Source organism: Misgurnus anguillicaudatus, chromosome 17, assembly GCF_027580225.2.
Source record: "Misgurnus anguillicaudatus chromosome 17, ASM2758022v2, whole genome shotgun sequence".
NCBI lineage: Eukaryota > Metazoa > Chordata > Actinopteri > Cypriniformes > Cobitidae > Misgurnus > Misgurnus anguillicaudatus.
The window spans coordinates 38,864,942-38,891,874 of NC_073353.2; the positions used below are offsets into that span (position 1 = coordinate 38,864,942).

At 36.3% G+C, this 26,933-nt stretch overlaps 1 protein-coding gene across 1 annotated transcript in view; it reads left to right on the forward strand.

The window, feature by feature from the left end:
• Window positions 1-8,985: 8,985 nt before the first annotated feature.
• Window positions 8,986-26,933, forward strand: part of LOC129451849 (rho GTPase-activating protein 6) — a 38,965-nt gene continuing 21,017 nt past the window's right edge. The window contains exon 1 of the mRNA XM_055215315.2: window positions 8,986-9,672. Coding sequence (XP_055071290.2) covers window positions 9,259-9,672 — 414 coding nt within the window. The 5' untranslated portion in view covers window positions 8,986-9,258. The remainder of the gene's footprint in view (window positions 9,673-26,933) is intronic.

Consider the following 26,933-nt stretch of genomic DNA (forward strand, 5'->3'; position numbering starts at 1 on the left):
AGTTTCCAAGGTGCTTAGGGTGGTCACAGGGCATTGGTTGCTAGGGAGGTTATGGTGGTTGCCAGGGTATTAGTTTTACGTTTGTTTAGGGTGGTCGCCATGGCATTGGTTTCTAGTGTTCTGGGTGGTTGCTATAGCATTAGTTTCTAGGGTGTTTAGGATAGTTGTAGGGCACTAGTTTCCAAGGTGTTTAGGGTGGTCACTAGGGCATTGGTTTCTAGGGAGGTTATGGTGGTTGTCACTGTCAGGGTATTGGTTTTAGTGTTTAGGGTGGTTTCTAGGGTATTGGTTTCTATTGTTTAGGGAGGTCCCTAGGCATTGGTTTCACAGTTGTTTAGGGTGGTCACTAGGGCATTGGTTTCTATTGTTTAGGGAGGTCCCTAGGCATTGGTTTCACGGTTGTTTAGGGTGGTCACTAGGGCATTGGTTTCTAGGGTGTTTAGGGTGAATGCTAGGGCACTAGTTTCCAAGGTGTTTAGTGTGGTCACTAGGGCATTGGTTTCTACAGTGGTTATAGTGGTTGCCAGGGTATTGGTTCCTGTTCTTTAGGAACCAGTATGGGTGCCTATGGTGTTTAAGGTGGTTTCAAGGGCATTGGTTTCTATTGTTTAGGGAGGTCGCTAGGGCACTGGTTTCTAGGGTGTTTAAGTTGGTTGCTAGGATACTGGTTTCTATTGTTTAGGGGGGTTGATAGGTCATTGGTTTCTAGGGTGTTAAAGGTGGTTACTAGGGTACTGGTTTCTATTGTTTAGGGGGGTTGATAGGGCATTGGTTTCTAGGGTGTTAAAGGTGGTTGCTAGGGTACTGGTTTCTATTGTTTAGGGGGGTTGATAGGGCATTGGTTTCTAGGGTGTTAAAGGTGGTTGCTAGGGTATTGGTTTCTATTGTTTAGAGAGGTCACTAGTGCATTGGTTTCTAGGGTGTTAAACGTGGTTGATAGGGCATTGGTTTCTATTGTTTAAGGAGGTCACTAGTGCATTGGTTTCTAGGGTGTTTAGGGTGGTTGCTAGGGTATTGGTTTCTAAAGATTTAAAACATTCTTTGGCAGTAACTGTAATAATAACATGACATTTTTGTACAAACTAGAAGCTCTACAGCAGACGGTCTGAAACACAGAGCTAATCTCACAATCACTAAATCAGTCTGAGATTACATGAAGAGACAGAAAAACTGTGGCAACATCTCATAAATGCCTGAACAGCCTACCTGCAGAACGACCTCAAAAACTTAAAAACTATTCTGGAGTACCAAAGACAACAGCTGCTTTACATTATTATCACACCACATATTATTTTGAGTCCGTAGAAACTACTAAATAAATAAATAAATCTATTTGTTTAATTATCTTTCGAAAACATCCTCACAGTTCTGTAGTTTCAGTATACAGGTTGCTTCAAACACAAACCACTAGTAAGCTGTCCCAACCACACTTAACATCATTGGTTGTCTAGCTGTTGTTACGTCCATCCCAGTGCTTCAGAAAATACTTTAAGATTCAAAATATTATTTATGTGTCCATTCAGGTCTCCTGTAGAAGGTCTGAAGATGTTATCAAAGCTTTTGCAATGACATAACATCTGAAGGAAGGATTCGAAACAGATGATGAAGCACTGAACATGAAATAGTATGACATCACATTCATGTTGCAGTGATCTGCTGATATTATAATCTGACAGACATGAACGCTTTTTTTACAAAGAAACAACAAGAACAACAGCTGTCCTCATAACTTGTTGCTATGGTTTCAAATCCGCCAGTCATCAAACTCGCTGTACCACCACGTTACTGTGGTAAATCTGTGGCGACCTCTGAGAGACGCAGCTGTTTCCTACCAGATGTGCAGCGCTTTAGATTTACACGAGCACTTCAGAAGCTCCTGTGCTTAACTTCTCTGGCTGTAGTGAGAAATGAGAGGATCCTATTACTGATATTGATTATTTCTCTAATGTCCACACATTTCCCTCATTGGCCGCCAGCAGCAGCAGCAGCACACAGAGAGTATTGGGTTCAGAGGATCTAGCAATTATGTGAAATGTGGGAGAGAAAATCAATATGCTCACAGAACGCTATTAACGTCATGAAATGCAAAGATCACGTGTGTGCAAATGTAAAATCTCTTCCTGCACTTCAGAAATCACAGGACAGGCCAGAGCCAGACCAAACACGCATTAGAAATAAACTATATTGATGTCAACAGGTTTATTTAATATATTTTAAATCCGGAATCCTTTAAATGCATAGTTAAAAGTAAACTATAGAACTTTTCTCGTTGTTGTTTTTTGTTAACACACAGTGGATGACCTACATTTTTGCATCAATTTTTAAAGTAGGTATTACATGGAATTTGAAGCAATTTATGCAATTGCTTAAAATTTTAAGTAAAACTTACTTTAAAAAATGGATGCAAAAATGATGCACTATATTTATTAAAAAATCCAGTGTATTAATTTTTACAGTGCATTGAGGTACAGAAATGTTTGCATTTGGTACTAACATGTACCTTTGAGGAACTGATATTGTACATATATGCAGGGGCGTCATGCATCATTTTTTTTTAAGGGGGCACAGTGTGCACAGCTCACAGAAATTTGTGCATAAACAGACATTCAAAGAAACATTGTAGAGCTTTCACAGTCTATTCCTTGGCACTCCCACTTACATTTCTAACAATCTGAGCCCTTCTGCCTTCATGTAAAAACCACCAAAATAAATGTGTTGACTAACTTTTATGTCAAATACTTATATCAATTAATTTAATCAGAATAATGACAAATTGGCATCTGATATGGCATTTACAGGTATGTTTATATATTATGTTCTGTTTAATGCTGCTCATTTCTGCCATTAATGCATTTGCACAACAACTGAGTTATTATGTTATAAAATTAATGTCATTTTAAATGCATAAAGTATATAAACAATGATAAACAACAGCCACTTGATTGATTTTAATGCTCAGTGCTGCAAAAGCAATAATGCTGTAATATATGGCAAGCCGTTTTGACTTTTATTTGTTGAGTTCTTGATATCAACAATTCAAATTTCACTAAATTTTAAAATTTTAATTCTTTATATCAGGAATTACATTTCTACTAACAATGGCAATTGTTGATATCAAGAATTACATTTTCACTAGTAAAAATGTCATTGATACTTGATATCAGCAAATGGATTTAGTAACAATTGCTATTTTTGATATCAATTAATAAATTTTCACTAGTAAAATGTCACCATATAGGCCACCATTCAAATTCAGTTTTTTATAAAGTTGATTCTTGATACCAATAATTCGATTGTCACTATAGTGACAATGTTTATTTCTGTTATAATGAATGGGATTGTTCGTAATAAAGCCATTCTGAAATTGTATTGATATCAGAAATACAATTTCACATAACAGAAATCAACATTGACAAGAACTCAACGAATAAAAGTCAAAACGGCTTTCCATAGTAATCTACACTGTTTAGTTTCCACTTTTTATTTTAATTGCACATATTAAAAACTTATTAGAGGAACGCATTTTTGCACAAAATTTGACCTCAGGTGTGAGCATGTGATTCCGCGCCCTCGTGACCTCTGGCTGTAGATGAATCTAGAAATCTACTAATATAATATCGAGTCTGTCACATTTTGAATCATACAATTTCTACACAGCGGAGGTTAACTGCACATTTTACCGTACTGTAGTTTGGAAATGTGCAAAATCCATTTGGCTAAAAAAACTGAGGGGGCACGTGCCCCATGATGCCTCTGCATTGGTGTAGTTCTACTTTTGAAAGGGTACCTCCCCAGTGACAGCTCTTGTCCCTTTTATTCTGAGAGTTTACAAATAAAACAGCTTTTAATTGCTGTACAACGAGTCCAGCCTGATCTTATTAGAATTTGTACATATTTTATGAAATGGTTAATTCGTATGCAGTTAATCATGGCAAAACGTATGATTATCATAAAAAAAATAATAATGAAACCCCACTCCTAACCCTGTCCCTAACCACAACGTCACAGAGGTCTACAAATCGTACAAAATGAATGAATGTGGTTGTACAAATTAATATGAATTAGCCACCTTGTAAAATACATACACATTGTCACGAGTGGCCAGACAGAGCAAAATTTAGACTGTCAATACAAATGTATTAGATGTCCAACCATGGCCCAAAAATAAATAAAGTTAGATTTCAGTTTATGCTGTTCTTCACCATGCAAAAACATTTTGAGTTGTGAGAATGAACTCTTTATTTTTTCTACAAAAACAAGCTACAATTCTTACGATATGAACCTGTAGCTCAACTGATAGAGTAATGCATTAGCAGTGTAAAGGTTTGCGTGTTCGATTTCAAGGGAACACACATACTGGTAAAAAATGTTTATTTTCATAGCACTGTAAATGTCTGCTAAATGCATAAATATACAGTAAATAAACCTTGGCCAAAGAATATTTCACTTGATTAATAAAACAAACGAACAACCCCTTTAAATTCTCCCTCACCCTGATTGAGTTTGATGGGTTTTGTCAGTACTGTATGTGGTTCAAATGCAGTTTTAGATTTGCACATTTACTGGCGTCTCTCCTGTCACAGCGGTGAGTTTGTGTGGGTGCGAATCACAGCCCTCACATCTCACACCTTAAACCTGCCAAAGAAATGAAAGCCTGATGCATCTTCTGTAAGCCTGTTATCAGTGAAAGACACTGGAGTTACTGTCAATTTCATCATTTCCTTAAAAGTTAATCATGTTAGTGTTGAAATGAGAGAAATTACTTACCCACAAAAAAACAAAGATTTACTTACACTTATGTGAGTCTGCTCTTATTCCCTAAAAATGCAAATGCTCTTTATTATACAGTGGCGGTTCATAATGACTCTGTCCTCTTTAAATAAAGACCATTAAAAACACTCATTAATGTAGATCATAATGAATCATGATTAGGCTACATCATGCATTGCATCATTCACTATTCAGCCTTTTCTTTCTGGACAAAACATGAACACACAAACCATGCAACGTCAATCTGCATCTCATATGGGTTCCACAGAAAAACAACAGAATTAGTGCATCATTTATATGACCTATTTTTTGTGTGCATATTATATTATATGGTAAAACTAGCACATGAAACTGACATCCAAACCTTTTTAGCCTGCATGTTAAAGCTGAAGTAATTGCATACTGTCATGAGGAACTGCTGTGGTTTACATCACATTATGTTTGCTTAAATGAATTTGGTGGGTTTATATTTGGTGGATCATTATCTGGTATATTAGGGTATTTCTTTGTCAAATAAATAATATTGAGTAAAACAGCTGGCTTTTTCCCAATCCTAAGTCATTATAATGAATTCACAGAGCAACGAAAGTCCTGAATTTTAGCTTGACCTTATGGAAAATTAAAATACTGAATTGAAAAATTCTGTCCAACAGCGCCTCTCTGTGGTTAATAACAGAACTGCACCACTACAATTCTCTCGTCATCATCACAGACCAAACCACACTCAGCACATCACTCACATCACAGTTTATACTCACTGTAGACAAACCTACATTTACTATAATCTGAGTTTATTTTCTTTAACCCTTATATTATGTTCCATGTCAATTTGACCCGTTTAGATTTTTAAGCTGTTGGAAAAAACAGTTAACTTGTGATATTATTCTTGATATTTTGTGATTTTTTCCTAATTTATGGCCATGAACATGAATGCAAAGTAAGGATATGCTGAGATGTTTCGAAGTGTATGCAAATAATTTTCTAACGATTTTGATTTTTTAGATCCAAATTAAATAAATGTTTTCAGTGTTTGCTGCTAAGTTGATGTTTTACTATCCTGAAATGGGGTAAAAATGCTTCTCCTCACTCTTTTCAGTAAAAAAGACTTGGTAAAAGATGATTAAAGTGAGCTATCATTTCTATTTTCAATGTATATGAAATACTACTAGTTATATCTTTTTCTTCTAGACATTTAGTCACTTTTCTCATTTAGGGCCATGAACATGCATGCAAAGTTAGGACACTGATGTGTTTTGAAGTGTTTTTTTTTTTTATATAAAAATGCTTTTTTTGCAGGTTAATTTGACCCATTTTTTGTTGTTGTTGTTCCAAGGCAACTGTATAATTAAATTTATTGTGTATATGTTGGTGTTTTGCTACTCTGGAAAGGGAAAATTGAGCTTTTCCTCATTATTTTCAGTACTGATAAAGACTTCCTCAGACACAAAAAGTAAAAGTGAGTTATCATTTCTATTTTCAATGTATTTGAAACCCTGTGTAAAGTAGATGAATTCAGACCCACAGAAAATCCAGTGGTAAATATAGGAAATGACAGTGCGTTCCACAAAACATAACACCAAAACAAGCACCATTTGTGTAAAATGCAAGTCAGAAAGCATGCTTGATATGTGCATATTAGGTAAACAGTGATTTCTTGAATTTGTACAATGAACCTCATAAGATGAGCCTGTTTAGCAAAAGGAAACATTTCATTTCATTTCATTTCACAACAATATTACATTGTTTATTTTGGATGTTTTAAACATAGGTATGTTAAAAAAACAAAAAAAAAAAACATGTTGAATAAAAATGTAAAATGTTACAACAGTTTATTTTCAACATTTGTTAAAACAAACATGTTAACATTTTTGATTAAATGCATTTCTTTTTTTTCATGTGTTAATATTTTTTATTGTTTTTTTTCTCCTTATCCATTTTGTTTATTTATTTACATCTAATTATGTCTGTTGTACTTATGCTCCTTTATTCAAAATTTTTCCACTCTTATATCAAATTACATTTACAGTTATACACACACACACACACACACACACCATTCTGGTTTCCATGTTTTGTGGGGACATTCCATAGACGTAATGCATTTTATACCATATACTGTATATTCTATTCCCCTAACCTACCCCATTCCCTAACCCCAACCATCACAGAAACCTTTCTGATACTTTACATTTTCAAGATACATCATTCTATTTGATTTATAAGCTTGTTTCCTCATGGGGACATCAAAAAAAGCATTTCTAAAAGTATACTTAAGGTGTTTGTAATGTGTGACAAATACTGATTCTAAAATGGTCCTGTTCATACGTAATTCCTTCTTGTGTTTCATAATGTGATATTTATGGAATTGCATTGAATCCAATTAGGGTCAATTAGACTTGCTCCATCAAAAGGGTTAATATTGTGTGGTTTTTGAAGATGAGAGAATCTCACAGTCCGATCACATTCTGATTTGTTGAGATTTGGATCATTTCCAACATCACGAATGTCAGTGACAAAGGTGAAAAAACTGTCTGTATTTATAGCATTTATATGCATTAAGCAGTGTTTGTCCATGTTGTCAGAACTTACTGTGGCCCATCATTAGTCAAGAAACGTCTCTGTATGAGAACAAAAGAAATACAACAAATAATGCATGACTTTGAACACTTCTAACCACATTGCATTTCACTTTCAAGTTTATTTTATTTTTAAAACTGTGTTTTCCATCAGTCTGGAATCCAGGCACAGATATGAATGTTTATTGATAATCTACTGCTACACTATGGCAGACAAATGTACACTTTGAGCATTGACAGTTATTATGCAATCGGTCCTTTATTTGAGCAAGACTTTATGATGTTCAGATGATAAACAAACTGAAAATATGAGTGTGTTTGATGACAGCCTCTATTTCTTCATTTCCATGTCACATTTTAATAATGTTATTGCGCATTTTTTAACCTGAGAACAATATGTCTGTTTCTGACTCCATACAGTAGATCTACATCTGTCTGAGAATGAGGATTATATAATGTTCAAACTTCTTTTACAAACTTTCTTAAACTTTTATGCTTTAAAGATTTATCTTAATGAACTTAAGCTCAATGCATCTTAGGCGAAAGTATAGTAAAGTATATAACAAACTGGTCAGTATTTGATAGTGAATATTCAGTCTTCTGATATGTTTGGTTGCAACTATGATTTAGTTTGATTTCATATTTCTTGTACATCTCTTTATCTTTGATTTTTGCAGACCTTCTGAATTGCTCTTGGTTACACCCTCATATGTTTACATTCACAGACTTTAAAAAAAAGCTCATTGGAGATCTTTATCCTGTGCCAAAATTAGATAATAACCCTTCATCAGGAAGCTTTGGGGTATCATGTAAACTGTGGAAGAATATGTTGCAGATGTAAGTAAAAGTGTCTCTTTGGTGAGGTTTAACAAACTTTACTATGACCAGGAGGTATTTAATCATTACTTTCACTTCCCAAAGTCACATTCACCAAGTGTGATGTCTTATCTGAGCTTTTGTGGAGGAAAATGATGACGATAGTCACATTAACACGAATGATTCAGACCCAAAACAACAACAAAAAACTGCTTTCATTTGTGAAAAATATGAAAATGTCAATCATTCAATACACCAAATAGAGGCCTAACAAAAATACCAAATATGCTGTCACAAGCATTTGGGTGTGTAAGTGAAGAACATGTTCAAACCTATTGTGCTGAGTAAAGATCAGTTTAATATGACAAGAATGACATGTTTCCATATTATTGATGGATGGGTTGGGCAAAATTATGAAATTCAGAATTGACAGCTTGACAGTTTATAAATTGCAATATGAATTGAATTGGCCACAACCACAAAAAAAGAAAAATGAATTTATTTATGCAATTTAAACAAAACAAACCCCACGACTGCAGAGGAAGTTTATTACATCAAAACAGATTATGTAACTCTTTAAGGTCGTTTTTCTTCTAAGCTGTTTATTATGTAGAGGTAAATAGCACTGATTATAAGAGAAGTTTATCTGTTTAAACGTTTTTTTAAAGAGTTGGCACGTCAAAATAATTTGGGTTCTCCTCCCCCCTAAATTACGCCTGAACATTCTCTACAAGAACCTCCTTAAAAGTCAGCTTGACTCCCTCTGAAGTTCACTGGGTTGGCTAACACACAGAGTTACGTGTATTATTGTGTTGAGACACACACACACACACACACTTCAGTTGCTGCGGGGCGGAGGATAGAGATGCGCAGCGCCGCGCACAGAGGGCAGGCGCGTTCACAGACGTAGCCGAGAAACTTTACAGACGCGCGCAGTTTGGCACAACTAATGGAAACCTTTACAGACGAGATGGATGAGAAAACACAACGTGTTTCATTTCCTTTTGCAATTAATGTCGCTCGGATGTAGTTGCGACCGTCGCGTTTCTTCTCATGGGTTTGTTGTGCGCACCGGGCTTCGCGTTATAGCGCAGTGATGTCCGCACAAGGACTGTTGAACAGCGTCTTCTCGTGCTCGCCATCGTCCTCGAAAACACTCGCAAAGAAGAAGTTGCGTCAAACGCACAGTCTAGATTCAGCGCTGATGCGAAGCTGCGGCGCGTCTGGAGATCACCAGAGGTCCTGCTGGAGCACCAGCTCGACAGGTGGATTTCAAACATCACCCGAAAGCCCGAAACCAACCCCGCGCGTCTCATCGTCCAGTTTATCGACGTCTTCAGACGCGTCGTCCTCCATCAATATCCACAATGACTGCAAAAGCAGCAAGCGCAACGCGTCAAAGGACGCGTCGCTCAACATCTCCGGATCCAGCAGCATCTTTTCACCCAGAAAGTGGCTTCAGAGAAAGCTGCCACAATCGGAAATTTCTTCCCACAGTAATAAAAGTGAGGTAAGGCTACAAAAATGCGGCGGGTTCAAACTGGAACTGCTGACAGTCTTTGTGTTGTGATCTATGGACGTGAAGAAGTTGAAGGTTTACAAACGTTATGTCATCATTCCAATTACCTGGAAAGTAAACAATTGAATGGATTCTTCTGAAACTTTCGAAGCTTTAAAGATTTCAGTTACTGGAAGTTTCATGAAGTCAGTGTTTATGTTCAATAACATAGCTTACCCCAGAGGTATAATAACTGAAGATATTAGTTAGGTTTAGGTACTGATCCTGATTTCAATGAATATCCTCAAGCCATTGTACCTGACATTTAATAGCAAATGACAATAATTCAGTTTGCAGCCTTAGAGACAAACATGCAATGCCTTAAATTGATAAATATAATCATGGAAATGAACCAAACCCAGTATTTTCGTAATCATGTCCAGTTGATCTCTGTTGACAAAATTGTAAGCTGAAGTGTATAAATGTGGTTGCTTGTAAACATGACTTTTTAAGGAGAGCAGTGCAGTGACTTCTGAAAGTTTCATAGCGCAGGCCAATGCAACTGGAGCTTGCAATATTAAAGGTGCCAAAGAATGCATTGTAATAATTTATATAATTAATAATTAATAATAATAATTTAATTGTTCTCGATATCTACATAGAAGGTTTGTGGCTTTATTAAGTTAAAAAATGATCCAAGTCAGTTTTACATGTCCATTTACAACTCTAGGATTTGTCTTTAGAATGAAATGGTCTATTATTACCTTATTTGAAAGGGTCATGAATTATAATGTTGAGCTCTGCTCTGATTGGTTGTTTAACAGAGCAGCTCCTCCAGTAGCTCTGTGTGTGTGTAAACAGATCTTATGTTTGAGTCTGATACAGATTTTGAGGCATAATCAATAGTTTGGAGATTGTTAATGGACGTTTTTGAGTTTTTTTCTGTATGGACCTGCAAAACGTAACTCTAATGTCAATAGTAGAACTTCAACCTAAACGCTAGCATATAGCATTAACTAGCATATAGCGCTAACTCAGCAGTCACTACTTTGTTTATACCAATGTAACAACATTGTACTTGTTGGGGTGTACATCTGGACTGTAACTTCACAGTTGGTGTTACGTTGAGATTGGTCTGTTTTCCAGCTGTCTTTTTCATGCACAAGGTAAGGAGGAAACAATTGTGTTTGAGGCTCATGATATGTCATTACCATGTACACCACTCTTATCATTAATCCATGCCTACATAAATACAGTTTTACATTCTACAGCACCTTTAATAAACTATACCCTTTAAATATCTGTTATTGTGAAGGTTAAGATGGTCTACTAGGCTGGGTTTCCCCATGTTGCCTTGTGCGCAAATTTATTCACGCTGCAAGTCTAGCACGGAAACCATGGCCCAAATTTTCACCTGAAATAGGGAACCAATCAAAGAACGGAGGGGGGGGGGGGGTTGGGCAGCACGACGATGACGACGTCTATGCGACACACCGATTGGCTATGAGTTACGTACAGACGCATTTGATAGACATTCACAGTGCCCAATAAACAGCTCTGGGCATTCGTAAACCAGGCCTCAAATACGAGAAAATGAACATTTGGACCATATAGCCTGGCTAACATCAGACCAGTCTCATAGAGTACCTGGAGAGATTCATTCAATAGCATTTCTTTTTATCTCAATAGCAGCTTTTAAAACCTCATCTGCTTTAACTTACAGGCTTGAATAAAGCGAGATGTGATGTCACTGTCACCGTGCAGGTCAAAAAGAGATTAAATGATTGACTTAAAACCTCTAACATAAATATTTTAGAGATGTGCAATTGTTGTTGGAGCTTTCAAAACTGAATGGTAAATTGTGAGGTCTTGTTTATTTGTTTAGTGCACATTCATATTTTAATGGAGCTCTGCAGTCTTCAGGTTGAAGTGAAGAACTCTACATGAATCTGATTTCCCAAAGAGACGACTGAAGTGAGGAAAACTCTATAGGATACTGAGATATTTGAGAGGAACACATTAAAGTCCACATGAGAGTAATATATATCTCTGTGATGTGTATAGAAGAGAAGTGGAGAGTTTTGTGATGGTGACAGATTATTGTCTTTCTTACACATGGCAGGAAATACCAAGCTGTTGTAGATGTTTAATGTGTATGTGTGTTTATTGATTTGATATATGGTGCCATCTCCCCATACAATAATAAAACAATACATGTCATTTTAAGAAACAAACGTCATGCATTTAACCTCGAGAAACACCAAATGTGTTTATTTGTGCTGATCCTCTTTAAAGGGGCGGTCTGTTGGTTTGAGTCACCTGACCTCTCTGGAATCTGTAGTTTATATTGCTGATCTCTGGTGTCAACAAACCAAACTGTATTAAAGTCACCTGAAGCTATTTCATATACTACTCTACCCTTTAAATATATGTTTGTCTTTAGGAGTAATGCTGTTATTTCTGTTTGGTCAGTGAAACATTCAGACATAATGTGATGGGATTCTGGACTAAGGTTGGATGTTTATGCATCTGTTTTCCATCGTCTTTTACCGTTGTTTTACTGTCTGTAACTCTTTTAAAGAAAGCAGATTCCTTGGCATCATTTAAAGTAGATGCTTAACTCATTACTATAGTAACCGATGTAGATATACCAGATATAGATGAACAAACAGATCACCGTCATGTTGTATGAACAGAGTGTACTGAAGATGTTGTGTCCTTTTCTGGATTAATTTAAGGAGCGTCTTATGCTTTTATTGCTTTAGCAGGCACGATGAGTCATTAACTCACACAAAATATGTGCATGTACTGCATTTGTGTTGTTGTTTTTTTGTGCAGATCCCAGTTGTTGGCATTCCAGAAGAGAAGTCTTATAGTGTATGTTTGGTACTCGATGGCCTCTCTGCCTGTAGCTGATCTTTTTTATGGTATTCAAGTTAAAAACTTAACAGCGTTTAGATTTCGAAGAAAAGTGCTTTAAAGTTTAATTCAGCTTTTATTGGGTTGCTTTTTAAACAATTGAAAGTACATAAACATTGTTGGAGCATTTTTACGCATGTATATGTGGTTGCAGCTGTTTCTTAACATTCAGACTTAAACAAATTATGAGGACAATTAAAGTCTTAATACAGTATACAGATGACACAAAACAGATAGTTCTGTCTGAATTCTGATTGGATGAGCCAGTGCCACATGTGTAGCTCCAAAGTGACTTACAGCGCAAGTATGCAGTATGTTAAATGTTTATTACTATGTGTGTTTGCTGGGAATCGGACCCATGACCTTTGTCCTGCAAACACTTTGAGCTACATGAACACACATTCATTCTTATTTGTGAGTTGCAATTAAAGCAACAAATTTTTGTTTTATCTTATTGCTGATTTTATTTGGAAAGTATAATTAAATTTGTAAGCTAAATGAAACTATGTGTTGTTTATTTGGGCACTGTTGCATAAAAACCCTTAAGTTAAGAAAAACCTATGAGGTTAAGGGTACCCTTAATGAAACACGGGTTGCAAAACCCCCTAAGTAAATTTCACAAACCCTTAAAAAAATTAACCATGGTTTTACTACAGTGCAGTTGAGTTAATGGCGATTTATAGTCGTGCGTAGGTTCTACGCCGTAGCTACGGCGTAGGATATCTGTAGCCTGTGCGTAGCTCTGCGTAGCCGGCCGCGCACCTCGCAAAATTTTTAACAGCGCGTCAGTTCTACGCAGACCGCAAGCGCTGTGATTGGTCCACCAGAACCCCTCCCGTCATGTAAAAAAAACTGCCTCATAGGTATTTCCGTTTGCGATGGTGAAAACAAAGAATTGCCAAGTTGAGGAGTGATTTAACTCAAACTGCAACAAAAGTCGCTGTTTATTTACATCCATCATTGCTGGTCTTCCCAAATTATACACAACAAGTTGCTGTTTCTTCTTCGTTTGTGGCTTAACTTGCAAAGCTTCTTCTTCTTTGGTGTTCGCGCTGCTACTGTGGTTACACACGTGGTTACTGCCCACCAGCGGCCTGTGTGCGTGTTTGCACGTCGACGCGGGCGACGATGCAAAAGTATAAATGAAAACCGACGCAGAACCTACGCCGTCGCGGCTACGTCGTAGGATCTACGCACGAAAAAAAATATTTATTTTGAAAGTATTTTTGTCTTGTTTTCAGAAAAAAGATCTAAAAATTCTTAAATTAAGATGCTTTTTCTTGATGAGCAAAACGACCCAAGAAAATAAGTGTAGTTTTTAGACCAAAAAATATCAAATTTAAGTGATTTTTTGAATAAAACAAGCAAAAAAATCTGCCAATGGGGTAAGCTAATTTTTCTTGAATTTTTCTTGAATTTAGTGTTTAAGAAAAATGTTTAAGATTTTTTGCTTGTTTTATGCACAAAATCACCCAAATTTGACATTCTTGGTCCAAAAACTAGACTTTTTTCTTGGGTCGTTTTGCTCATCAAGAAAAAGCATCTCAATTCAAGAATTCTTAGATATTTTTTACTAAAAAAACAAGCCAAAATACTAAGAATTTTTTTTCTTGAAAATCATTTTTTGCAGTGTGGCTCCCTCATCACCCCCGCCGTCGATGTTACGCCCCACCATTGGTTTGATTTGATATACACATTCAGACGCACTCATGCCTGGATGCATTCCCATAGTGTCACTACGGTGACGCAGCGCAAGTTCCCTTGAAAGTGAACCATGGTTACTGTAATAAAACCATTGTTTTGCTAATAGTAATCAGTACAACAAAAAACATGGTTAAGGCTGTCAATAAGTATTTACTCTTAAATGCTTATGTTTTGTTATGCATTGCTAGAAAGTAAAAAAAATAGGAAGAAAATAACAGGTCGTTCAATTAGTCAGTCAATGCAAAGTGTTTCAAGTATGAATCACTTTGAGTTTTATGCATGCAGTACTTTTTCGTGTAGTGACGTATCCAAAGTACACAAATCCATCGTCTGTAGCACTTCTTCATTGGTGTGTTTTGGTAAAATGCTCAGTATAAACACTTAGGTAAGCGTGATGGTTAAAAAGTTTGTTGCAATGCTTTTAAAGAAATCCCTACCCTTAGGAATTTTGTTCCCCCTCAGGGAAGCCCTCACTTAAGGATTTTCATGCAACCAGGCCCTGATCTTTAGCATTGTGCCAATCTTCTACACTTACCTGTATAGCGAAATGACTTTAATGCAGCTCTTCGCATGGTTCATTACTTTAATAACTACTCCCTCTAACTGAGTAATGGTAGAAAAGAAGGTTATTTTCCTGTAGTTGACTCTGTTAAAAGGAGGCGTATGAGAGCCGAGTTTAGTTCTTGACTGAAGTGACATCTGGTTTACATGAAGTTTGCTTCAGCTTCTCTTTCTCACAGCAGAGCACCATGACCTGATTTTTGGCAACGCTAACCGTGCAAATAGTTTTTCCCACTGGAGACTGTCAGCAGAGTACAACAGCACTTTAAGATCTTCAGCGAGATCTCTCATGTTTTCTACGTTATCTGAGCAGTTTAGCACTAATAAAAGGAAAATAATCCCTGTGAAACCTTTAGGTTTACTTTCCTAACACACATTCCTGGTCTTAATGTGCACCATTCATCAGTGCATGGGACAACAAAACTATTAAATGTTTTATGAGAATGTCTTTCGGGCTGATGTCATCGTTTCCTCTCTCAAACCGTTGGACTCCTAAACGTCACGCACACCAGACAGTCATAAAGTCCCACCCATCTTTCTCATTAAAAATCCAGTTTCACTCAAAAATGCGTCACAATCAGTAAGAGAAAATCCAGCCATTGATTCAAGATAATAAAGCGCTGATAGAGGAAAATCTCACATTGTTGGTTTGCAGTGACATGTTTATGAAATCTGACTCACCTCAGGGTAATGTCATTGTTTTTGGTGTAACATATCAACACATGCCAGTGAGTTACTCAATGTTTTAGGTGAGATGGTTTGTCAGATAATTGTGTTTGCCTAAAGCAGGAAAAGTTGCGACATGAATCTCCGACCCTCAGAGTTGTGTGTGTGATTTTCTAGAAAGAACGTCATAAAGCATAAGTTACGAACCGTACATCAATCTCATGTATACTGTACCGTAAGTGATCACAGGTGAGGGATTAGAGACGGATCGGTTTGAGATCACAGGATGAGATGACCGGGAATGTTATTGAAAAACTTTCCTGATGTGTCACACATAGAGCTTTGATTGTATACAGTGCGCTGTAACACATACGGAGGAATGACATCTCTTCTCTCCAGCAGTGCGGAGACGTTCAGGACCCCAGATGAGCTGTTGAAGTTTTGTTTGCTTTCAGATTTGCTGGCCTGTTATTTTTTTGCCCTCGAGCGTTTGGAGTAAATCGTTCCATGTGTGCAAAAGACATTCTGTTCTCTCGGCTTTAATTTTAGGCTCTGTGCTGTATTCTGAATTAATTTTGTCTACTTAAAATATCTCATATATCAACAGTAGGCTTTTATCATGACATGAAATCTTTTTTATGTTGTTTTGGTGAATGAAGATACATATGACAATTGGTTGGGAAAATGATGCATTCAAACAACAATACTAAAGGATACTGACATTGGTTGATGAATGCAACACTGATATAAACCCGGGGACGGATTCACGAAAACATTCTTAAGACAAAAAATAAGAACGTTCTTTAGATAAATTATAAGAAGTTCGTATGATTGATCCTAAATGCAATTCTTGAACATTTTAAAGAAGTTTTTAAATATTTACTTAAGAACATCTTCAATTTTTGTCTTAAGAAGCTTTGAAAAATAAAAAAACAGTGACAGTCAAAGGGATGGGGCGTACGCATCATGATGAAAATGAAAATATTTTGTATGTAAAACACTCAAATAAAATAAATTTTGAAGAAACTATGACAGAAAATGAACACATACTAGATTATTAATAGCTGCGTGATGAAGTGAAACGAAAGGGTTAATAAACACAAACTAAAGCAGATGCTGGCGAACAATGATTGATTAAAATTGTAAAAACGGATTATTTCTCACTATTAATTACATTATCTTAAAGGAAAACCAGGCAAGTCTGAGTATTATTTCTCTATGAGCTCCCTCTAGTGTCTGGAAGTAAATGCTTTCAAACACACTGTCGTAAAAACGAACTGTTGTCCCGCCCCCCTCGGAACCCAGTTTATCAGCTTATTTCCAATCCAGTTGTGTCTATCTAAGTTATGTAAGTAATATTTCCTTTCCAACTGATTTTTTTATTTTTATTGTGTTGTCATGCATAATAGTATTTTTGCCGTGAACGACTGATATGAACGCGGCAAACTACTGCTTTCGTGTTTTGTTTTTTATTGGGAGAGTGGGCATAAAAATATATAAATAAATAAATAAATATAGACAAGCAAAGGGAAAACGTCATTCGTCCAGATGAGCTTATAGACCTTACTAATATAACTTTAGACAAATATTATCTTTCTACATCTACCTATCCGTCTATCTATCCGTCTATCTATCTATCTATCTATCTATCTATCTATCTATCTATCTATCTATCTATCTATCTATCTATCTATCTATCTATCTATCTATCTATCTATCTATCTATCTATCTATCTATCTATCTATCTATCTATATATATACGTGCCATTCTTCTCGGACGCGTCCTCGCCAGGATTTCGGTGCGTCTTCCGGAAGTCGTATTTGTTGACAGCATACGCCATTCAGTTAAAAACATAAGACATGCAATCGTAGTTTCATTCTTACCTTAAAATGGAACGGTTGCTTTTCTGTAATAATAATAATAATCCTCTATGACGTATGCGGTCGACAAATATGACTTCCGGAAGACGCACCCGAAATATTGGCCAGGACGCGTCTGGGAAGAATGGCACATATGGTCACCCTAATATATATATATATATATATTAGGGCTAAAGCTCTTTTTCTTTTCTTGGAATTTTCCGTCAAGGGTTTTTGTTGCTTCTTCCTCGGCTCTGCCATTTGCAACAATCGCTAGCCGTGTTTCACTCGCCTGCCTCTGTGTTGTTTGCCGTAAAGTGATCCTGCTTCTCGCGATATCCGAGACTTTGCGAGACTGAAGGACACTGGATACAGCAAACTTCCAAGTGGGGTATTCTTCCTACAGACGGTAGGGGCGGGCGAGAGAGTCTTCATTTGTCCGGTAATGAGTCATTTAACCATATACTGACTTACGAAGATGATTTATTAACATAAAAATGCTGCCTTGTGTCCCTTTAAAGGAGTGTAACTACTGTACTGTAGCATGTAAATAATGCACATAAATAACGTGAGCAAGAGCGCTCAACAATTATATCGAATCAACAGGCACGTGAAACCTAGCTAGCAGGTTGCTCAAACAACAAAATCACCAGCTAACTTACTTTCAATTTGCAAGAACTATAGACTAATACAATAACAGGCTTAAATAACCCCAAAACATAAGTCCACTTACAGTTCTCATGTTTTATCAACTGGCTATCCTCCAGACATGACGGACCATGTCTTAATCTCATTTCGGCTGTGTGGCACGCGTGCCCGCTTGCGGTGTGAAGAGCGTCCAGGCTATTCTCCGACATGCACTTGATGGCCTTTTTGCAGTGATTTTTTTTTATTTTTGAACAACCTAGCTAAGGCGGTAGGGTTTCCCAGCTTAGGCGGGCCGCCCGAACTGAATAGTGCTGCGGGAAACCCTGGCCTCCCAGAAAATACTCTTCTTTAAATATATAAACATACAATATATTAAATGAAAGAACAGACCCTCTGCTTTCAAGCAAAAAAATAATTTCTTCCTACCTCTTTTATCACCTCTCAAATAGGTTTCTTCAAAAACACCAAATTTTGAGCAAAAAGCTGAGATAATTCAATTTTTGTAAAAGGATTTTGATAGAGATCAGATTCAGATTGATGATCAAAACATACACAGACATACAGCTGTTTGCCCTAGGGCGATACTTCCAGGTTTTCTAAGATACTAGCGGTCTTGCGGATTGACAAGATAACTCTTTAATGGCGGGGAAAGAGTTAATCTCCCGATCGGTCTGTTGTGCATGTGGGTGCTTTCACTCTTCGTGTCGCGGCTTTGTTTCCCGCGTACACGCGTCTTCACGACAGAGAAGTGTGTCCAGGCTTTTGGAGCGCTCGACTCAAATGACTGACCAGTTGCTGGTTTGACTCCTGCTCAGAGCGTCTTTGTGCTGTTAGTAATTTCACAATGAATGTATTATAGAGGAAGTCAAATGTTAGCTAATATTATCACTTATATGTGTTTTGTGACATTAGTACAAATGGCAGTTGAGGAATTTTCCGGCCCCAGCTCTGTTTCTTTACCAAAATCTGCTCAATGAAATAGTTTGAAGATTGTTGAAAATGACGCAGAAGTAAAGAATCAACATGATTATAGCTCATAGGAGGGGTTAGTAATGTGAGCAAACCCATAACCCTAAAGAGTAAACCTTGGCTTGTAATTAGACTTTCTCTGACAAACCAGAATTTCCTTCTGAAAATATCCTTACAATCACACTGAACATCTACATAGCAGCACATATGAAGTAATCTGGTGCAGGCAACAATGTCAGAACATTTCCCACACAGTTTGCATCTAAAGGCAAGTTGGTGAAAGAGTTAAGAGAAATGCATGAGAATTATACCGGCTCCTACACCTTTGTCCTTCGGGCTTCCTTCTGTGATACTGGGAAAAGGGTGTGTGCTGTTTGATTCAGTTATTAGGATGTTGAAACCAGCCAGAATGCAGTACTTCCCATTTCATTGTGCAACTCAAGTGTTTGACACCGGGCACAAGATGAAGTGATATTCAAAACTCTTACATCATCAAGGCGTCTCAGTGGAGTTGTTCTTGAACTCGTTGTACTTTTGCATCTTACAGTATGTGTTCTTTGGTTGAAGATCGTCGAAACCGTGCCCAGGGTTAGTCAAAATACAAAAGTGGAGATTTCTATTCATACATTGGCATCTAAATCAAATTCATGAATCTGAATTAGAGGAAACAGCAACACAACAATCAGACAAACACAGAGATCCATCTTATGATTCATCTGATTTATGTTATTTGGTGACTTTATGCAGGATGTGATTTCTAAAAAAAAAAAAAAAAAGAGGGGGAGGGATGTTTTCAAATATTTTTATTTTTGAAAATTAAAAAAAGGAACCACAGCTTATATTGATTATTCATGGTATTAATAATTAACTAGAGTCAGGGATATAAAGGGGGGATAATGGGATAAGGGGGGGGATAATCCCCCCCAGCAAATCGCACCCTGAATTTACGGTTAGTTGAACCCAGTCTCATGTAGATGCGTATAAATAGCACAAAGTGTGAAAATACATACAGCAAATTCACTTTGGCATGCATATGATACGCCAGTCCTACCCATTCACTTAAACGCTGTATCTTTTTTTGTTGTTTTATTAATTGTTTTCAATTTTTTTGCTATTTTTTACCATTTTCACTTGGGTTTAGAGTTAGAACAACTTTTTGTTATGATAAAAATGACATCCTAACCCAAACCCCTATTCTAACCCCAACTCCAAACGACCATGGCTTAAATATGGACAAAAACATGGAGAAACCTGTATATTAAATAACCTCCATGAGCAAATCTAACCCTAAAACCAAGCGCAAATGGTTTAAAAAACAGAAAAAAAACTGGAAACCAATAAATAAAACAACAAAAAACGATGTGCTGTTTAAGTGAATGGGGAACTGGCGTATCATATCGCACACCAAAGTGGAATTTGGCGTTTGTATTGCACGCACGATTTTTACACTTCGTGCTATTTATATGCCTTTAGATGAGACTGGGTAGGTTAGTTACACAATTCTGTTTAATGTAGTTTTCATCTTTAGTCCATAGAATGAAAAATTATTTGTGGGCCACAAAACCAGTCATATTTCAGGGTATATTTGTAGCAATAGCCAACAATGCATTTTTTATGCCAAAGTCATTAGGATAGTCCAGTTCATGTTCCATGAGAATATTTTGTGAATGTCCTACTGTAAATATATCAAAAATGTTTTTATTATTAGTAATATAGTAATAATCATGAGTAATATGTGTTGCTAAGGACTTTTTTGCACCCTTAGTTTCCAGATCTTCAAATAGTTACAGTATATCTCAGCCAAATATTGTATATCCTTACAAACCAGACATCATTGGAAAGTTTATTTATTCAGCTTTCAGATGATGTATAAATCTAAATTGAAAAAAATTGACCCTTATGACTAGTTTTGTGGTGCAGGCTGTGTGCCTTATAATGCACACACACAGTGAAGTCAACACTATGTAGGGTCTCCTCTAAATCAGATGAATATGTGAAACCGTCTGCTTTCCATTTCACGGCTGTTCAGTACAGTAAGATTTCAGTAGGTCTTGAAGTCTTGAAAGCAGATGATTAATATTAGAGAAAGATATTAGAGAGTTACTGATCAAAGATGCCATGAAATAAAAACTAAAAAATAACACATGAGAAGACTACAGCAGATGTCTCCTTTTAAAGCTCATTGCTGTCTAAGAGGCTGTTTACACAAGATGTGTTTCGGATAACAAGTGGACGACACTAAAGACTGAAGTTAACGGTGTTCAAAATGTTTTGAGCTCGTCCACTTTCATCCACTTTTGAATACATTCAGAGGTAGTTGAAAACCCTGTCGATCAGATTGCTTTTGTAGTTTAAACGTGCATGTGGTATATGGCACACGAGACTGCCTTCTCTCCGCCTATTTATCTAAACTGAGGTACTGAGCACAATGTTTTACATCGTTTCTGATTTCTAGCATGAACACAAAGTGTATAGCGCTATATCTTTAGGCTTTTATTGCTTAAACTAAAGTAGCTGATCTCCGCGTCTTTCATTAGTTTTATTTTGCGAGCGTATGAAAGTTGTGCGATCTTATTTCATCAATTGCTCTGAAATATCAGTGAAAGCTCTTACATATACATGTACAAAACACTGTGCAGCATCATGTTTACTTACAACACAAGCAGTGGACTCCGACATAATATTAGTTTGCATCCATTTAAACTCATCATTACTCCCGCTCGGGTTTAAATGACAGCAGAGAGACTCACCCACAGTCTCCACAGAAGACCCCTCAAAGTAATCAAATACAAGGTGTAAACAGAATGTGTCTCTCTCTTCCACTTGTGATCCGATCGACGAAAACCCATTTTAATAAGTGTAAACAGCCCCTATGAGAAGCATGTGATTATTTGTATTTCTGTGATTCCCATGGGAATTGACTCCCACGATGTAATAGCTGAAGCGTGGAGTGAATCAGTGCTGTTTGTTTTTGTTTTTCTTTGTCTAAAGAATTGCTCAAGAAACACTTTAAAGTTTCTGAACTCTTACAGCAGATTTAATCAGTAAGAGAGAAGCTAAATTCATCCAAACACAACCAGCAGAACGTCTCTTTAATATATTATTATATCAAGATCCAGCCCATTCTCATGAAGTGCGTATAAATAGCCTGCCATGTGAAAAGTCATGCAATACATAGACAAATTTCAATTTCGTGTGCATATGATACGCCAGTCCTTCCCATTCATTTAATACGGTGCATTATGTGTTGGTTTTGCTTTTTTACTATTTTTGTTTTTCCATTGTCGCTTGGGTTTGGGACTTGAACAACTTTTTGTTACATAAAAGACATCCTAATCCAAACCCCAATTCGAACCATAACTTCAAGCGATCATGGTTTAAAAATTGACAAAACATAAAGAAACCTATATATTAAATTACATCCTAAACCAAACCCAGACAACAATGGTTTAAAATAAAGAGAAACCAATACATAAAACAACTCGAAAAGATGTGCCGTATTAAGGGAAGGACTGACATATCATATTCATGCAAAATTAGAATTTGATGTATGTATTGCACAACTTTTTATAAACTGCATGCTATTCGTGCGCATTTCTTGAGAATGGGTTGCAAGATTGCATTTACAAACAGCTTTCTGTTTAGATAGTACACATGGTTTAGAAATGCACAATAGGAATATTCCTCTTTATAAACTCTTTATAAACTACAGGTGCACAAATCTCTACCAATCCTCTGAGTGCAGGGTAATGTTGACTGCATTCAATCTGATGGCATTAAACATGTTTATAAATGAATTCCCAGAGGATCTGCAAACATTTATTTTTCTCTGAAGTTAAATAATAAAATTGTTGTATAATTGTGTATTAGAAACAGTTTTTATGTGATATTGTACCAAACTCTATTAATGTATGTGTGCTACACACAGACAAGCATGCACACACACACGCACACGCACACGCACGCACGCACATGCACACACACACAGACGTGATGTTTATTTCATGATTCTCAAGCATCTCTTGATAAACAGCTGTTGAAATGAATCTGTTGTTCACCTCTTCATGTTAATGACTCGAGCTGTAATTTATGATAATTGATGCAACTACAGATCACCAAACTCAAGCATCGCACTTCAAATCTTTTCATTAAAAATTCAAACACGTTTACATCACGAGCTGCTTCTGTTCATTCAGTGTAAAGATTGTTCCTCAACCCTGTTTAGATGTCTGGCCAGCTCAAAACTACACAGTAAACTCAAAAAGAAAACAGGAACTCGTGTCTAGAGATACAGTAAATATTTTTAGCATCATGTATGAACCTCAGGGGAACACATTTAATAGATGTTATTTTGTATCCGGCTGATGTGTTTTGTAGATGTCAGTGTTATGTAAGCAGATGAAGGAGCGTTGTGGTATATGAGTGTTGATCCGCTCCAGATGTGATAGAAATGTTTGATTGATGATCTTTTGGTGCGTGTGGACTTTTTTATCCGAGTTGTCGGGTTGAAGTGAGATTGATTTGAGCGGAACAGAATTAAAGGAGATCCTAATGGAGAGAGTAAGTGGATGTTTCTCAGTTCTACAGGACAGAAACACAAAACTCTAGAAACACAGACATTACCATGAAAGGAGCTCAGATGCTTGTCTTTATTTTAAATACATTTAAGAACCAAACATCTGTCATTATTTACTCCTGTAAAGCCATGATCACTGTGAACTGTTGCTGCATGAAAAGATTTTCTTATTTTGCCTTCACACCAGACGCGAATAAATCGTTCTATTCCCGCATAGTTAGACGCTTGAACATTTTAAGTAAATTTGCTTCATTCACACATGAAATTCGGACGTGACTCTTCTCAATTTGGCTGCTTTAGATAGCTTGCAGTCTCAATATGTGGGTGATTCTCACGAAAACTTGGTTTTAAACATGTCAAAATTTGCTTAAATTTCCTTTTTTCCCACCAGACATTGAAAAACAAAGTCTGGGGTAAATGGGAACATTAATTTAAAAACTTTTACTTATCATTTAACACTTTTTGTAACATAATTAAAAAAATTTGTCCTAAAAAATCTCATTACCGCAACAGTCAGAAAACATCAACACTGACATATTTTCAAAATGACATGACAAACCTGAAAGAACATAATTTGGAGATTCTGCACATGCATTTAAAATCAAAGTATTATGCTTCTATTAATTAAATTATCATTTAATAAGCATCTGTTGCGGTAATGATAATCACAATGTTGTGTAAACATTCTGACAAGGCAATATTTCAAATTAACTGTAAAAAAATGATCTTACCTGGTAGCCATCTTGAAGTAACTGGTCCATGTGCTTGGTCACTCAAAATCAAACTTTATTAAAATTCTGTATGTGTGCTTAAACTGTTCTCAAAAAGTGTTGCGGAGGATGAGAACATCAGGCATGGACACATCATTTTCCTAATTTTTCTTCATTATTATTATACATGAATATTCAGTAAATATTTTTTCTGTCATCTAAAGTAGTCTAGCAAAACATCCATTTATTTTTTTTCTTAATATTTTTGTGTTAATTTGATTAAATTACAACATAACGCATGTTCAAACACAGCCGGACACATTGCGGTAATGAGAATTTCAGCAGAAAATGGGATAAAATTTACAATTATAAATTCTTATGTTGAAATCACACATTGTGCAAGGTAGAATACAGTATTGTGTTAATTCTGATGCTTTTTAATGTTACTATATTACACATTTCACCCATGTATATTAATATAGCTTTAGTTTCTTAAATATACAGAAAAACACACAGTTTCATAAAAACACGAGGGTGAGTAACAAATTGAGAGGAGAATTGAGAGTGAACTCTGAATCTGAAATGATGGAAAAGTCCTGTCAGTCGCTTGAGAGCTATTCCAGTCTGATGGATCATGTGACATTTCTGAAAGCTGCACTTACCTAACTATGGAAAATAATTAAAACAAATGTTTGAACATTTATACAGAGACCTCACACTGGTGTTTAAGCCACCAAATATAGACATCTGAGATATCAGTACAGTTAAAAACATTTGTTTCATGGTAAGGTTGACATTTGTATGGGATTGCTCTTGACTCGATTGATGAAATGTGCAGTAAAGTCTTTTGTAGAACTGGAGAGTTTCCACACTAACGCCGGATCAAAGGAGATATAATCTAGTCAAGGCAGATTTATGGGTTGGTTAGTCAAAGGTCATGAGTATAAACCAGCACAATCTGTTTCCTTCCTTATTTCTTTACTGTGTCTGTATATCACCAGACTTTAGTTCAAACACCTGAATGAATTCTTTAAGGCCTAAAGGAAAATTACAGACAGGTGTGTTGAGGTGGGCTTAAAACACTTTTATATTTAATCTATATTTATATATACAGAGCAACCCATTCTCATGAAATGCTTATAAAAAGCATGCAGTGTGAAAAGTTGTGCAATTCATATGCATATGATACGTGTATATGATATTTCTGTTTTTTAAACCGTTGTCACTTGGATTTGGGGTTAGATTTGAGATATTCTTTAGGATGTAATTTAATGTATAGATTTCTCTATGCTTTTGTCTATTTTTAAACTATTGTTGCTTGGAGTTGGGGTCAGAATTGGGGTTTGGGTTAGGATGTAATTTTATGTAACAATTTTTTAATCCCAAACCCAAGCGGCAATGGTAAAAAACATTTAGAAATACCAATACATAAAATGACACAAAAAATGTGCCATAAAAGTGAACGGGAAGGACTGGTGTATCATATGCACGCAAAATTGGAATTTAGCATATGTATTGCACAACTAATTACACTGCGTGCTAATAAAGAGAGAGGGAAAGTTTGACTTTTTATAGTGTGTATCAAACCTCAGTGAGATCCAACATTTCAACCTATAGAGTAATAGATGCATTAGGAAACAAAGAGAGATGTAAATGTTTGAACGGAACGATGGCTGATATTATTATTTTGTCTACTGGGAAATATGTAAATATCATCTGTAGTTCCTTAAGGGCTGTGCTAAATATTATAGATATTATGTTTTGTAAAGGTCCTGTGATGAAAGGAACTTAAAGGTCATTCAGTGTATTACAGCTCTCATTGCGCCTGAGGGAAAAGAGACCCAGTCATAAATATTTTGTCACTGCTCCTGTGAATTTTAGCAACGGCTCTGCCACATACACATAACATCTGTGAAGCACGTGCCAACAAGATCTTTTAGCATCCAGCTTTAAAGAAACTCAGTGCAGTCTTGCTAAAGAGTTTTTATTTGGTCAGTAACGATATTTTTGTCAAAATTACCTAACGCTCGCATCGAGTCCAATGTTTAATTTCAAAAGTATAAAATCTGTCAGTCTGACACGGCTGGTGAAATTTACTTCAGTATTCATTCCAAGAAATCCCTATAAGGAGAAGAAGCATGGAAACATCAGTGCCTGCCGGAGTCTGGGTCTGATTTCACAATTCACAGGGGGAGGAATGAGGAGGCACGATCTTTACTACTGCCAAAATCTCTTTGAAAGATGCCAAAAATTCTTCAGTTCTTGTCACTGCATGTTCCCTAAAATCTAAGGCTGTTGTAAGAATACAATATAAATGTCTTGTATAAGATACACTTCTTTAGATCTCTGTTCATACATTGTGTTCCTCCACAGCAGAATACGTTTTGATTGACGTTTAGACAGATCTACCATAAGTCCAATGTATTGCAGCACTGATATTCTTATGCTTCTGTATAAGATAATATATGTATGATGATGTATTCTTTCAAGTTTAGTTTGTAATGTTGTCATATGTTAGTTAAGTTCAGAACCAATACATTTTTAAATATTTAAATAAGAATTTGTTGAAATGTGTGTAGAGTACATGAACGAGGACAAACACTTGTGGGTTGAAGGTGATGACGATTTCTCAATATTTTTTCTTTATTTTAAAAAGTCT